Here is a 15,166-nt window from a genome sequence, read left to right on the forward strand (position 1 = left end):
GCATTGGGGCCTAATAGAATCAGCAAGACTGCAAAAAAAAAAAATTGCCTAAACCCGCAAAAAAAATATTGATCAAAACTGAAAACGTTAAAAAAAGAACCAAAACTGATGCAAAATTCGTCCCTCTTTCAAGAATTTCCTTGTTGAAAACTGGAAACCGCACTGAATACCAAAATCAGAATAACTGCGTTGTTTTTTTGGTGAAAACAAAAAACCAAATACTAATACAAGGAACTTGCAAACCAAAAACGACAAAATCTGAATAACTGTTGAATTTAGATGTGAAAACCAAACAACATCTCAAAAACAGGCAAATCTGCAAAACCAAAATTTCACAGAATGGCTATTATTAACACACTTCCTGACCCCGAGTATTTGTGACCAACATAATTAGTTGAGCCCGCGTTGAAAACGCAAATTTCTATTTGTGCTTTATGTAAGGGTTCACATAGTGTATCGCACCAAATTCTATGCATTCCGCGAGGGCACAGGTGTCAGCTAAGAGAAGTGGGAGCTGAAAACATGATATAAAGACAACGGAAATTTAAAAACCATGGGCCAAATGTGCAGTTGGTTATACTGCCCTTGCAGCACTACCTGTCCTTGTTGCACCTACGATTCCGCCGTGTGTGGTCCGCGCTATTCTCGATATCAAAGCGATGATATTGATGTTGATTTGGAAAACATTGTGGGCGATCTCTTAGAGCTGGATCCCTTGCAGTACGATAAGGAGAATGGCATAGAAAAAATAAATTCATGGATCGATGGATCAATCCTTCCTGTCGGTATGCCGCCTAGTTTTGTGGCCATAAGCCGAGCGAAATGCATCAAATATTGGCAAGTCGTACTGACAAAACCAGCTGCGAAACTAAGCGGCTCCTTCGTGAGATTCTGCTTCGAAAAACGTCCCAACGGAGAGCTGCCTAGACTACTGATAGAACACAAAGGAAAATCGCTCATTGTACGGAGTTCTGCGGGTAGGAACAGCACCAGATCAGATGATCCGGAGGTGAACGTTTGAGCGTGAGTGAAACTGAAATAGATTATTGCGTTTAGTGTCGTCAAAAGAATATTTAATGAGTTAGGGGCAGCCATGGTCCCGCAATCGATATCCACTGGATTGTGGTACCTGTTCTTTAAAAAGTCTCTCCATTCAACGTATTTTGTCCTTGCGGTTAAAACAGATCACAACGCAATCACTCTAACCTGGGACCGGGAGCAACGTGTAAATTGACAGTTCATGAGAGCATAGTACCTTGTGGAAGGAGGGAAACTTCAACTCTCTTCCTAGACGTCTTCCTAATCCTATACTTTCCATTGTAGTTAGATTTTTATAGCTATTTAATTTAGAAGTGGACTTGGCGTATTTAAATTTAAGACTTTTATAATTTCTTTTTTTTTCCTCAAGAAAAAAGACCATTTCAAAAGTGGTCTTTCTTCTTGAGTTCAGCTTACGTAGTTTATTTTTAGAAATATACTTAAGATCGAGAGCTTTTAATTTGGAAAGTGTTCACCCTTAAAAAGCTCACTTTTGTTTTCCTTTTCCCTCCTCATAAATACAATGATTATTGTCATGATGGACTAGAATATTCTTAAAGATTGTCAATGTGGTTGTTGGTTCCATTTCAAAAAACGACAAATAATTTTTGGAACAATGACGATATTAGACAAGTCACATGACACGTGTTAAAAGGTCTAAACACTGATCAAAATAGAATACAAATTGACTTCACATAAAACTGGCCCACAGCTTTAAAAAGTTGCACCCCATTATATAATAGGTGTTTTGAAATAACTATTATTACAAAGTGGAAGCTCTCTTAACAGACACTTGTAAGTGGACAGCTCTATTTACAGCCGCCATCAGAAAGCCCCGTTTCAACTCCCATACAAGCTCTGTATTTTCACATTCCTGAGGCAGCCACAGACACTTTCAGGGTTAACATTGTACGAGATAGATGTCACTTTGTTTTTAAGCTTTCATAAGATGACAACTGAAATGAAATCTCATTTGCCTGTGAATGTTGTATTATTTTTAATATGACTGTCACAATGAATTTATATCAGTTTCAGAGTTTGTTTTTCTCACATACATGTCTGGTTACATTTTAAATTTGATGCTTGTGCTTGAATTACAATGTTGTCAGAACAGTAGTATAGCCCAACACTAACAAAAAAAATTAATACTTTTTTTTGCATTCCCAGTTGTAGCTGGGAAAGCTTCCTTAATCGGCCATCTAACCTTTATACCTCTAGTGGCTGCATACCAGCACCATTCTCGTAAGCAACCAGCTCAAGTTACGGACGCTTTTTCTTGTCCCTAAAGGTGTCTGCTTACTAGAGCTTCTACTGTAGTTCCTTTAGTCCCTTTGCAACTTTTGGTTATATGACCCACCTCCTGATAAAAATTTGGGCAACAACTTATCACTGTTGGATGTGAATAATTTAGTGGGAAGGATGTACAGAAATTCCAGAATTCAATATCTTTAATGGCGCGACTTTCATTCTGAAATCACTCCAGTGCAGCTTCTCTGTATCCAGCATTTTACAGGATTTTTTGTTAAGGCACTACATGAAATTGCTCTCAAACAGTGTTTACTTGGAGAAGGCATATCACAATTATCATGTTTAATAGTACGACTCAAAAGAACATTGGTTTGAAAAGTATCAGCGCTTTCCATTATACCTTAAAACCAGTCCTGCGCTTTTGAACATGTATAAAATTCATTTTAAAGATTTTTGTGCTCTCCAGACTTTTAATATCATTAGAAAAGACAAAAAGCATTGTAAAGTATTTTATCCCTGAGTATGAATGGTGTACATAGAATGAATGTATCATGTCATATTAGCCCAACATTTTATACATATTATTATAATCTATTTCATTTCAGAATATCATAGTATTTCAAGATATTTATGTATGTTTGGCTTAACAATGTAATGGGAGGTTAATCAATTTAAAGAACAAAACAATCTCCAGCTAGCCAACATTCAGCGTAAAAAAAAATCGTAATTATTTATTTAGAAACATGAAGGTATTTAAGTCAATAGAATGGTTGAGTCATGATTCTTAGTTAATGTAAATTACAACACAGCCTTTAGGTAATGGGTGGACTCAAAACATTTTCCCTACAGTCTATTTTGCCCATTCCCACCAGAACAAAACGGAACAGACAATTTTTAGCGCTTACCAAGGAGATTGCAGCCTGGGAAAACAAGACTGAAGCCTGTTGTTATTCATGCTTAAAATTTCCTTGTTACCATGGGTCTAATGAGCACTAAATTTTACAAGTTAAAGGTCACATTGTACAAAAACACACTGCTGGGACAGAAATGTTGCAGTGAAAAGGAGGAAAACTATAGCGTGTCAGTTGGTTTAATCTCTTTGTTTTTCTTGCCCTACTGATTCATTTAGATCCCAGTGAGTTGTTTTTGTGCCATATAGCTGTTAACCTGCTTAGGACCCATAATATCGAAGAAATGTGGAAATAAAGACCCTTGTAATATAGATTACGATGTAATAAACCAAGATGTATAAAATATGAAACAAAAACGCATACCAAAGAGTTAAGCATCCAGTATAATAAATATTTATTACAATTCTGCTTGTTGTATACATGTATGGGGAAATATAGAATAAAAATATCCACATTGAATACTTATGAGTGATTTAACTTAAAACATCTCAAACATACAAAGAAATTAAACTTTTGTCTCTGTCCAATCTGGAGCACAGTGTTTAGACAGATGAGGTGATTTAATAATTTTGTCAAATATATCTATCCACCCCCCCCCCCCAAAAAAAAAAAGTTGGTTGAAACCTGCATGAGCCCAATAGGGTGTTCAGAGTTTGTAATAGCTTTATTGTAAAATGTATTTCTTGAATGTAATAATATCATCACTCACTTCGTATAAAATTGTTTAAAATGGCAAATTTTCAGTGCCACTTAATTGACCACTGAAAATCTTCACACCACTCTTTTGTCTGGTCAGGTGAAGTAAAAAGGGAAGTTGATCTTTTAAGTAGAATATTGTTTCAAGTCTAAAAACGTGAATTGTCCAAAACGTTTTGTGACAAAATAATTATTATACACACAGCTCTGTAACAAGCTCTCACAAAACAGTACTAAATAAAAACGTTAGAATGTAATATTATTGTACTGCTTACTGTAGTACAAAACAGTATTAGTATAGGTAATAGCATGATTTGTAGTGATATTTGGCATAAATACCACGAGTGATATTTCAAAATTGTTATACGTAATTTCACGAGCCGTTAGGCGAGTTAAATTTGAGACAATTTTGAAATATCACATGTAGGTATTTCAAATTAAGCTGAAATACCACTGTTCTAAGCCAATCAAACAACAGAAATATCTCGTGTAGTAGTATAAGTATAGGTAATAGCATGATTTATAGTGATACTTGGCATAAATACCATGAGTGATATTTTGAAATTGTTATACGTAATCTGAGACAATTTTGAAATGTCACGAGTGGTATTTATGCCAAATATCACAAACAAGTCATGCTATTATTTGTTTATACTACTACCCGCAAAAGGTTTGTAATTCCCACATGTAGGTATTTCAAAATTAGCTGAAATACCACTGCTCTAAGCCAATGAAATATTGCATTTCTCATGTAGTAGTATAAATAAATTTAGGACCTTCAGGACAATGCAATTCAAGAAATCTGTTACTACAGGTAAAGGTTGTAAGAAAAAAAAAGAAATTTCAGTAAAACTAGCCTGCGTAGCAAGCGTTTCCAATCGAGTTATTGCGCGAAAGTTAGAACCAAGCGTTTCCAATCAAGTTATTGCGCGAAAGTTAGAGCAGAAGCAAAAAAAAAAGGTTGAAGGGGGAGGGGGAGGGGAGAAGAGGAAACGCTTGCCCGCAAACCCCACGATTCTGGAAAACACCCCTTGATGTTTCACGGTTCGGTTCATTTGTAAATTGACAGCTCGTCAAAATAGAAACATAACGAACAGATTACCCCTGGATTACCAGATTTGAAAATTACTTTGTTCTCTAATAGAACACGTTGCAGGCGATTGCAAGAACTGCAATAAAAAAGATTTACGATAAAAGAAAGTTAAAACTTTGTGTGATTGCTGCGGAATTTCTTGTTTTTTATTGTGTGGCTTTATCTTGTCTGAAACCTTGTCAACATGTCAATGATTTGTCCGGAATAATTCACTCCGCCGGGTATAAGTTTTGCAGAGCGGCTGCTCTTCAGCCTGTGTCGAAACGTTGTCTACAATAGATGTCGCTAAATTTCCAATAAACAAAAAGAATCTTTTCATTTCTAAAAGCTGACAAATCGCTTGTCCATGGCGGCTTTAGCTAGTGTCGAGTACCAATGTTCTGATTTATGTTGATGTTATCTCCAACAAACAGTCCATTTTTTCCAGTCAGATCTGCACGCCGTCATTCTCAAAAAATTGGCCTTCCCTAGTCTCAACTGCTTGATCTCCAATTATACTTTGAAGACTCTGATCTCATAAACCTTCGTACAAACACGATTCAAATAAATATCAGTCCAAAACATTTGTAATCTGCGACCACAAATCAGATGAGACCAGAACTGTGACGCACGAAAACAAAGCATACCTGGTTTGATTGATGTTTCAAATGCTAAGTAATCAATACTACCCGCACCGCGCCAATCAGAAGCTGCATTCGTGAGCGAACGCAGTTTTTCAAAATCGTGGGGTCTGCGGGCAAGCGGTTCCTTCTTTCCCCTTCCCCTCCCCTGTCACTCATTTTTTTTTTTTGCTCTTGTCCCAGCTTTCTGGACGAACCTCGCGAAGAAACACTTGCTACGCAGGCTACAGTAAAACCCACAAATACATTTGAAATTTTAGTCAACATAATGTCTGCCCAAAAACTATTCTTCTTTGACCAACTAAAATAGTTACCTTGTCAGACATGTCTTTTCCAAAAAGGAAAACTATGGTCTGTTGTTTTATACCTCACCTTACTGGCTTAAAGCTCCAACAAGCCAGCTTAAAATATTTTTCTCTGATAAAGGCTATGTGTCAGACAACTTCCAGTGATACCACAGCCTGAGAGATGACTTTCTACATTAACTTTAAGTGTTGAAAGTAACGTTTCCACTGCCCTGGTTTTAATTGGCAGCTCAGACGAGCTCATAATAATATCATCATATGACTTTTTTCCTTTGTTAATGACTAAGCTGGCAACAGGCAAAATCTTTAAAGTCTGGATAGTTCTGATCAACCACAGTATGCATGAAAAATCAATTAAAGATAACCCTAATAGGTAACTGTACTAAACTTATGTCAGTTTGACTCAAACTTGTTTCCATTCATTATTATTGTTGTGGTGTTTTTAGCAGAAATTCTAGCAGCTATTGTCTTGGTTTTTAATACCACCCTTGACTGCCTTGTTTTTTAGTGAATTTTCTAGTGGCAATTTTCTCACTCATAGACAACATAGACTGACAGAAAAACTAAAAATGTACAGTGAAAAAGCACCTTCGAACACCCAATGATTTGAGTCAAAAAACTTGCTTTCATATTAATTTTTGGAGAATAAAAGTGCTCTTCAGTCCTAACACTAACAATATGTATTGACACCCTTGATAGGTATTATGCAGGGCTGTCATTTACAGGCGGGGGCCGGGAGTTTCCGCTGGCTACTATAAATGTGCTAGTTGGCTAGCTGGCTAGTTTCATTGGCTGTTTGATTCCCTGCCTACTTGTTATATTTACCTGGCAGCTTGAAAACTTAGTGACAACCCTGGTTATGAGTTACAGCAGGGTCTATTGAAAACACTATCAAATTATATTTACATGGGTCTGTAGTTATGACTATTGCTATTATGTCTACTACACTCCCCAACAGTTTCTCATCATGGCTGTGAATTCCTGATCACTAGCAAAGCCAAGACTTACTCCTTCATAATAATCTTCAAATTCCTGTTTAAGGTAACAAAAAAGATATTACCTAATTTATATACACTTTAAATCCTCTTTTTAGCCCCACCGTGGACTAAATTTTCCTGGCATAATAAATGGACTTGATGAAGAAGGGGTAGGGGTGCAGAGAGGCGGAGGGGGGGGGGGGCGACAATAAGGAAAGAGGATGAATCAGGGTTGAGTTATGGTGTACTCTCATTCTATTTTGGATGAAAGGCATTGCTGTTCGACATTTGAGAGATATGGACAGACAAATTGCACTGTATTTTGATCAGAGTGCATAAATAATTTATTTTAATACTTAACAGCAATGTATTATTAATTCTGATCAATAAAGTCTCAAGGTGGCAGGGAAGGTGGGGGTAGGGGTTAATAATATGTGTTTTCTAAAATGAAGCCTTAAGGCTAGAGAGTGGGGTTTATAAAGGATTCAAGATAACTGATCATGAGCCATTATTTAGTGGCATTAACCTCAATTGATTGAACAGCCTATGGGTAGAGGGACCCTCTCTTTGAACACAACCCCCTCTTCATTCAACGATCAAGAAAAAATAATATAGAGTGACAGCTTACTGCATAAGTCACTTGTCCCTTGTTCTCGCAGAGTTCAAAAGACCTTAGAAAGGATTCCTCAATTTCAGACTCTCTCACTTCTCCTGAAGAAAAGAAATCAGCACAATAAAACACTGTATAAACAAAAAGTTTCTTGTAACTCACTATGTACATTCATTATTGATTTCTTTCCATCATTGCTCGTTTAATCTTGTTCATTATCATCATCATCATCATCATTATTATCAATTTAACTCCACACTGTGTTTGCAAAAAATTAATGTACAAATTGTAGACATGTAAGTTTATCCTCTAACAAGCAAAGCCAATGAAAGATACATTGAAAAATAAGACATATAAATAACAACAGGAATTTTTTTCAGGGAGTACATGACTGTAGGCTACAGAAGCAGTTTCACAAGTTTCTTACCTGAAACTACTTTAGGATGCTTCTTAGTGCAGTAGAATTTTCTCATATTATTTAAACTGATGACACCATTCTTATTTGGATCAAGTTTACGGAACACCTGTTTTTGAAAAAATTAAAACAATCAATTCACAACCTGTTAGGAACTTCAATAAAATCCTTTTTTAACAATATGGATACCATTATTGACAGAGCTTAACACCTGCATTGCATCCAGGTGTCCATATCACAGAGCTGGAACTGTATTATAAGTTGAGCCTCTTTGAAACAAAGCAAAGTCTCCATCACAGGATTGTCACTAAGATGTCAAGTTGCGTGGTAAATACACAAAGGGCTGGGAATCAAACAGCTAGGGGTTTCTTTTGGTTGTATTTTTCTCATATTTTCCTTTGAAAGTAGCCATGGGCCACGTTCATAGTAGCCAGGGACCTGCCTCTTAATGACAGCCCTGTCATCATATCTTAACCCTTTACACCCCATGCAAATGGATGCAACATTGTTGGTTGACAACTCCCACCATTGGTGGATATTACAAGTTGCATCTGTTTGTACACCCTGTTACATGATGTTGCAGGTTGTTGCGTTTTGTTGGGAGTTGTTGGGCAAAGTTTGAGACCAGTCAAACTTTTAGCCATGTAAAAACAGACCCAACAACTCCCAATATTGTTAGGCCAACAATGTTGGGAGTTGTAGTTGTATCCGTTTGTACGTAGCTTTAAGCCTCAATATCCACAAAAAAATTCTCCAGACTGATATCCTTACATTTCCTTCAAAAATTAGTATGGAGAATTTGTTAAAGGATCAGATCATGTTCCCTTTGATGACCATTTCTTTATATCTTATGACCTTTTCTCCTGATTATGTATTAATACTGTTATCTTTACTGTTAGGAGAAAACTGATGTTGATCACTCTTGAGACTTATTAAGGGTGAAGGTGTCCATACAGAGAAGTTTAACTTACCAGTAACTCTTAAGTACAGCATTAGTCTCCCATGCAGCTGTTTTCAGGGTTGTCGTGCAACACTCCTAGGGCGGAGCATTGCATGATGACCCTTAACAGGGTGCAGAGGAAATCATTTTTACAGCTTGACATTTGGGTAAGCTGAAGCTAACATTTACTATCCCAGATGTCATTTCAACTAGCCCCAAAAGCTTTTTGAAGAGCAGAATTGATTTAACAGTTCTTCTGTTATTCGAATTCGTCATAAAACATCACTTGCCCATTGGGCAAGTTAAAAACAGAATTCACTAGCCCGATAGCAAAATCCACTGGCCCTGGGCTATCGGACACTAGTCTCTATGTACGCTGCTTAAAGTGGCTGCATACTAATATTAATGGAATCACCAGCTTCTTCCCATGTAAATGAAAACGTAAAATGATAGCCTCCCATGCACTAAGCAGACATCCTTTCTTGCTAGGCAATCTTCCTGTTGTATGAAAAGCCAAAAGACACCAGTGTGGACATTTACTTTCTCTCCATATACACTTACTTTTCTAACCAATGATTTCCTTAATTCATTCATTTCACCAATAAATCCCCTTGAAAATTCGCCATAGTCTAAAAAACCATCACCATTTACATCCAAAATATCCCACAAGTGATTAAAAGTCTGAAATAATGAAATGCATAAAAGTTAGAAAGACAGCACCACTGTACTTGGGGATTTTAATCATAGGAAGATGATTTCAACATATTAATAACATTATTATTAATCATAACTATAAACTCCAATCTGATTGGATATCAGCAGCCCTGTTAGCATTAACAATGGGACTGATAATGGAACAGTACCTATCATGCAGAAGTAATTGGACGGTAGGTGTAATCATGCATATAACTGCTGTAATAGGTGCCAAGGTTCTTTTTAGATTCTCATGTCTACATTATATTTATGATGTCTATAAAAATACTCTTGAGATATCTTGACAGTGTCTTGCTGTTTTTCTCAAATTTTGTTTCAGTTATTATAGTTTTATTGGTCACAAAACTTGTCACCCAATTCTGTCTATAATCACACTCACAAAACAAACCTGACTTCTTCTGCGCGCACAGTTCTCCAAATAATCAGCCATATAATTTATTTACACACTCGATTAGTTGCCACTAAGACTGGGAAAGAACTGGGAAAGAACAAAACTATTGTACATACCTCATCAGGGATTGTAATATGATAGGTCTCCAGAGCTCTTTGCAGTTCATGCTGATCTAACAGACCATCTCCAGACTGGTCAATCTTTCTAAAGTGTTGACCAAGACCCATCAATGTTCTAACTGCCCTCTTCTGAAGCTGCCTCTTGACCATACCTGAAGGAAAAAATAAGCCAGTTCACTTTTAGCTCTGTGTTTTCACAGTTTTACTCCTAAAAAATTTTTATTAAGGATGAAAAAATACATGAAAAGGTGTATAAGTTGTTGAACTAAAATTGATTACTTTAATCTACAGTATAGGTAGGAATCTTTTCAAATTATCAGACCGTGAACCATCTGTTAGGCCACTCCTCATCTGAAACAAACAGTTAATAGTTATGTAAGGTTAGTAATATCTCCAGCAGTTATGTCTAACTACATTACACATACTTTGTACATTGTCCAATACTTCTTGCTCTTGCAATTCTGCATCAGAGAGTGGGTTATCTAATCTTTCCATTATTGAACGTTTTTCATCAAGGGTTTGACAGCTCTCAAATCTAAAATTATAACAAAAGAGAAACTAAATTATCTTTGCTCAGCTGAGGAGCACATAGGGGATCTAAAGTGAAATGGTCCTGCACTTCCAAGCTTTGCAGTCCTGTACCAAAGCACGAATTTCAAGGAATAGTGGGAGATTGTCTGGTTTGATACATTAACCAGGGTTTTTCTATCTGAAGAAAGTTTTCACACATTTTGCACTAGGTTTGATTTCAATTGTCTTTGTGTGTTATTTCTTATAACCATTTATTGTAAATATAATTGTAAACTAAACTGTCTCGCCTAGACCAGTATTTTTGCTAATTGTGTAGACAAGACAACTGTAACTTGTTGCATGAAATTCATTAAAGATTGTTGTTCTTATTTGTTGTTGTTATCGTGTTATCATTCAATTTAGTGTACATTTTAGTACAACTTTTGCATGGTGCTATTTAATTTCTTTGAATTTTCAAAATGAAATTTTTGTAATTTTCAGTGGTGTTTTTACATTGCTCACCATTAGGCGCTTAGGATTACGATAATTACTTACAGATGTGCTTGCCTAGCTTGATCATCAACTTCAGAAACCCTGAACACAACAACAGGGCGGGCACTCACACTCTGTGGAAGCGATGATTGTGAGGCTGTTGCAAATGATAAATTACTGCCCTAAAAATAAAAAAGGAAAGTCAAAAATGCTTGTAAGCCTATCATTATTTTAATAATACCCACCATGAATTAGCAACATTGTTGACAAAAAACTCTATTTTTTAAAATGATTCTTAAAAAACTGATTACCAGAAATTTTATTGCACTTAACAATAACAACTCTCAGGGGACAAGGGTGGAGCAGTGGTGAGAGTACTTATGTGTATCTCCAACCAATGTGGCCTGGGTTCAAATCGTGGCATCAAGATGCCATAGCGCGTTGAGCTTGTAATAATTTTGGTTCTACCTCTAAATTGCTATTTATTTATCATTTTTTTTATTTACATACATGTATGACATGTACATGACTGTATGCTCACCACAAAGATATCCATCAGGGTATATGGTTGCCCCTTTCTCCTTCCCTGAACATGGTTATAGCAGCCGCGCTGAATAAATGGCAAAGCTTGTGATCTAGGAGTAGAAAAGGTAGGGTTTAACAACAGATGTTAACAGGTGATTCACTGGAGGTATTTGGTAATGGTTGAATAAAAGAGCAAGTAACTTCCAGTTAGCACCAGTGCAAAAAGCTATTTGGGTTAATAGCAATAACAAATGCATTATAAAATGCCTACCATTATTATATACAAACCTGGTTCCAAACTGATGAAATTCATAAAGTGTTATTGTGTTGTCAACTGGAAAGAAGAATCCATTTAGTTCCCTATGAGCATCACGGCCATTTTTAGTTACAATTCTGGCACCAAAACGCACCCTCTTGGCAAGAGCATTTTCAGTATTTGAACCTTTAGCAGGGCTCCTGTAGATCAGTACAAAAAGTCATATTAAAGACTAAGTAAACATGGTACTATAGAGCGTATTCACTCACGAAGCCAGCATCTATGCTAATTTATACAAACAAACGAAAGCTTTTACATAAAATTCCCACAGGGCTGTCTCGGCACATCAACATGGCCACTGCTTCATTGTTTTGGAACACCAAAATAATGTGGCCACCGTGATGTCATGTGAATAAGCTGTATTATAAGCAACATTGGTGCAAATAGTGGCAGTGAGGTGGTAATGATGTGGGAGTGATGCGGTAGTAACAGTGCTGCTGTTGATGGTCGTGACAGATGAAGCAGTTCATGTGGATGGTCATGGTCACCAAGAGAGAGACAGGAAGTGACAGTTATGTACCAACGGTAGGGTCATGGCATTGGTATTGGTTTTGACATTGTTGAAGGTAGCAGCAGTGGTGCTGTTGATGGCTGAGACAGAAAGTGACTATAGCAATTATGCTAGTGTTACTAGCATTGACAGTGGTCATGACATTGCCAATACCAGTATCAATACACTGTCACTGCTACCTCTACTTCCATTACCATGGCTGTTGTCATTAGCAATGTCATGAACTAGAGCAATGCCAGTGACACTAGAATTGCTAAGGTCACTTCCTGTCTCTGCCATCAAAAGCACCATTGTCATTAACAGTTCCTCTAATGCTTCTACCACTATTACCACTACCACTGTCACCAACGCTGCAGTAATGACGCTGCTAATGAGAGTAGCAACAAAGTACCAGTATGTGTCAAAGGCATTGGTTGAAGTAAAAAGTTTGAGAATGACTGAATAGTAGATCAGGAATGTATATCATATTATTTGATTGCAGTAACTAACAACTCACATTAATTTTTTATTACCTTGTGTTATAAAATTCCATTTTCTTTCTCTCTTTGGGACCAATATCAGCAGGAATTGAGTTGATGTTTTTTTGTGGATCAGAGACTGCTGCCCTAAAGATGTAAAATATTGAATTTAAAAAAAGGCAACTGGCAATATATCATTTTTAGTTTGGCCACTTTTGGGAGTGATGTATATTATTTGTCACTCGCAAACTTAAAATTCAGCAAAGCTACGAAAATTTCACTTTGTAAAATACTGAAAAACAAAGACAATTAGATGTAAAAGTAAATTTTAGCTGTGTCTACTTCAGATATCAAGAAACTCATTGGACATTCATTTCTTTTGAATAATTCTCAGTATATGAATTGTTGAAGAATTTTTGAGTGATTCATAAAATAATAGTAATAATAAAAAAGCCTCACAATATGGGAAAATTTTCACCACACCTGGAAAGCTGATCCACAAGAATTGTTTCCACAATCAGATCCTTCTTCTTCTCAGAATGTAGAACTTCCTGTTTTTTACAGCCAGAAACAAAGTCAACTACGTTGATAAAAGAACAGTTATAGTATTTGGAAGCAGTATAATTACCTCTTCTTGTCTTCTTTTTAACTGAGCTTGTTCTCTCTGAGTTGTTGGCTGTGTACTCCAAGGTCTATTGTACTGATTTGCTACACTGAAAAAAAAGATTATTCATACATGTATTTATTATGACAATTATTTACAACACATATATAGAGGATATTACATGGCCGCACAGAGATACGAAATTTCTCTTGCGCTCACTCTTGAAATATTTTTTCAACACAACAAGAGAAATTTTGTATCTCCAAGTGGCCATGTAATGTTCTATTTATTATATAAACACTAATGAAATACCAAACCATTTCACTTTAATAGTTTTTTGGTGTGAAAGGCGTGATTTATCATGTAGCCATAGCAATGGTAATATTTTCACATGTGAAGACATCAAGTTTTCGCCCGAAAGCTTACCTGGTATTTCATTGGTGAATACATAATAATTAATCATGGCTGAGGTCTCATAGTCTGTAGAGCCCCATTTTTGTCTGTCATACAACATAAAAACCTACTTGTTTGCATTGTAAGAAGGATCACTCTCATCTACCTATTAAAACCAAACAGAACATTAAAACATACATGTATATGAACTTAATAAAAAAGTATAAAAATAGTTATAATAATCAGAACATTGATGGCAGTCATTGTTATGGTTCAGGAATTAGACACGTCCTTAAGAATACTACTACTCAGAGGGGATGGGAATCAATCTTCTCATTCCTAAACAATTTTTGGCCCCCCAGGCCCCAGCCCTCACCCCCTGATACAAAAAATGAATACTATAAGTGCATAAATTAAATCCAGACTTAAGGAGTTAAACTGTAGCTGCTGACTGGTGGTGGGTGAGGAACCAAACAAGCATCTTCAAGTCTACAGAGGTATCTATAGCAATTAACGCTGACATGGCACACCCCAGGCATCACCCATCACACTAATGGATTCAAAAGAAAAACCAGATGTACATGTACTTACTGAACAAGCTCTTAGCTCTGGGAGAAAAGATTGGCAAAGATCTGCCACAATCAAGATGACAGCAATCCACGAAAAGAAAAGAAAGCAAATGCGAGCAAAATAGAGCTGGCATGTAAAGTAATGTGCCAGCTCTGGCAGCTACTTGGGCACTCTGCATATACTTGTGCACAGACAAAAAGCGCTCACATTTTTATGAGCCTAAATATAAGGAAATCAGGTTAAAGCAATACGTCTACCAAGGGGGTAGGTATACAGTTTTTGGAACAAAAATTGTGTGATAGTTGAGCATTAAAATGTATCAAAACAAGCACACATGGTCCTGGTTGACATTTTGAGGAACATATTATTTGAACTGAAAGATCAGAACTATCTGTATCGTGTACTTCCAGTGAAAAATAATCATTCAAAAATGCCTCTTGAAATTCTATTTTTAATGCCATTATTAACCTTGCGTGGGTACTCTTCAAATTCAACACCATCGCTTACATTGTTGACATCATTTTTCCTTGCATGAAGAGCCTAAAATAACAAAAACAATCACCTTGTTAAAAATAAGCCCTGACCTTATCAGTAAGATTATCAGACCCTCCATTGAAGGGGAAAGAAAGAAAGGAAGGAAGGGGACGTGGTACTATGCATTCCTGTTTCTTTCCAGGTAGGAGAAGACAATCCAGTTGCCTGAAAGTAGC

The 15,166-nt window shown here is 36.5% G+C and overlaps 2 protein-coding genes across 3 annotated transcripts in view; one reads left to right on the forward strand and one right to left on the reverse strand.

The window, feature by feature from the left end:
• The first annotated feature begins 399 nt into the window (after nucleotides 1-399).
• On the forward strand, nucleotides 400-1,278 carry LOC140933649 (uncharacterized). The gene has a single exon (XM_073383254.1). The coding sequence runs from the start codon at nucleotides 554-556 to the stop codon at nucleotides 1,019-1,021; it is 468 nt and encodes a 155-aa protein (XP_073239355.1). The 5' UTR covers nucleotides 400-553; the 3' UTR covers nucleotides 1,022-1,278.
• A 5,476-nt stretch (nucleotides 1,279-6,754) lies between these two features.
• Nucleotides 6,755-15,166, reverse strand: part of LOC140933643 (calcyphosin-2-like) — a 14,558-nt gene continuing 6,146 nt past the window's right edge. Inside the window, exons 8-21 of one of the 2 annotated variants that reach the window (XM_073383249.1) lie at nucleotides 14,925-14,996; nucleotides 14,018-14,052; nucleotides 13,518-13,602; nucleotides 13,373-13,440; nucleotides 12,944-13,036; nucleotides 11,893-12,060; nucleotides 11,621-11,714; nucleotides 11,143-11,261; nucleotides 10,503-10,612; nucleotides 10,075-10,229; nucleotides 9,415-9,534; nucleotides 7,926-8,022; nucleotides 7,517-7,599; nucleotides 6,755-6,943 (exon numbers count right to left, since the gene is read on the reverse strand). In XM_073383249.1, coding sequence (XP_073239350.1) covers nucleotides 6,854-6,943; nucleotides 7,517-7,599; nucleotides 7,926-8,022; nucleotides 9,415-9,534; nucleotides 10,075-10,229; nucleotides 10,503-10,612; nucleotides 11,143-11,261; nucleotides 11,621-11,714; nucleotides 11,893-12,060; nucleotides 12,944-13,036; nucleotides 13,373-13,440; nucleotides 13,518-13,602; nucleotides 14,018-14,052; nucleotides 14,925-14,996 — 1,389 coding nt within the window. In that variant the 3' untranslated portion in view covers nucleotides 6,755-6,853. The remainder of the gene's footprint in view (nucleotides 6,944-7,516; nucleotides 7,600-7,925; nucleotides 8,023-9,414; nucleotides 9,535-10,074; nucleotides 10,230-10,502; nucleotides 10,613-11,142; nucleotides 11,262-11,620; nucleotides 11,715-11,892; nucleotides 12,061-12,943; nucleotides 13,037-13,372; nucleotides 13,441-13,517; nucleotides 13,603-14,017; nucleotides 14,053-14,924; nucleotides 14,997-15,166) is intronic. The other variant, XM_073383248.1, reaches the window with a different exon arrangement.

The sequence above is a fragment of the Porites lutea genome, chromosome 4 (assembly GCF_958299795.1).
Source record: "Porites lutea chromosome 4, jaPorLute2.1, whole genome shotgun sequence".
NCBI lineage: Eukaryota > Metazoa > Cnidaria > Anthozoa > Scleractinia > Poritidae > Porites > Porites lutea.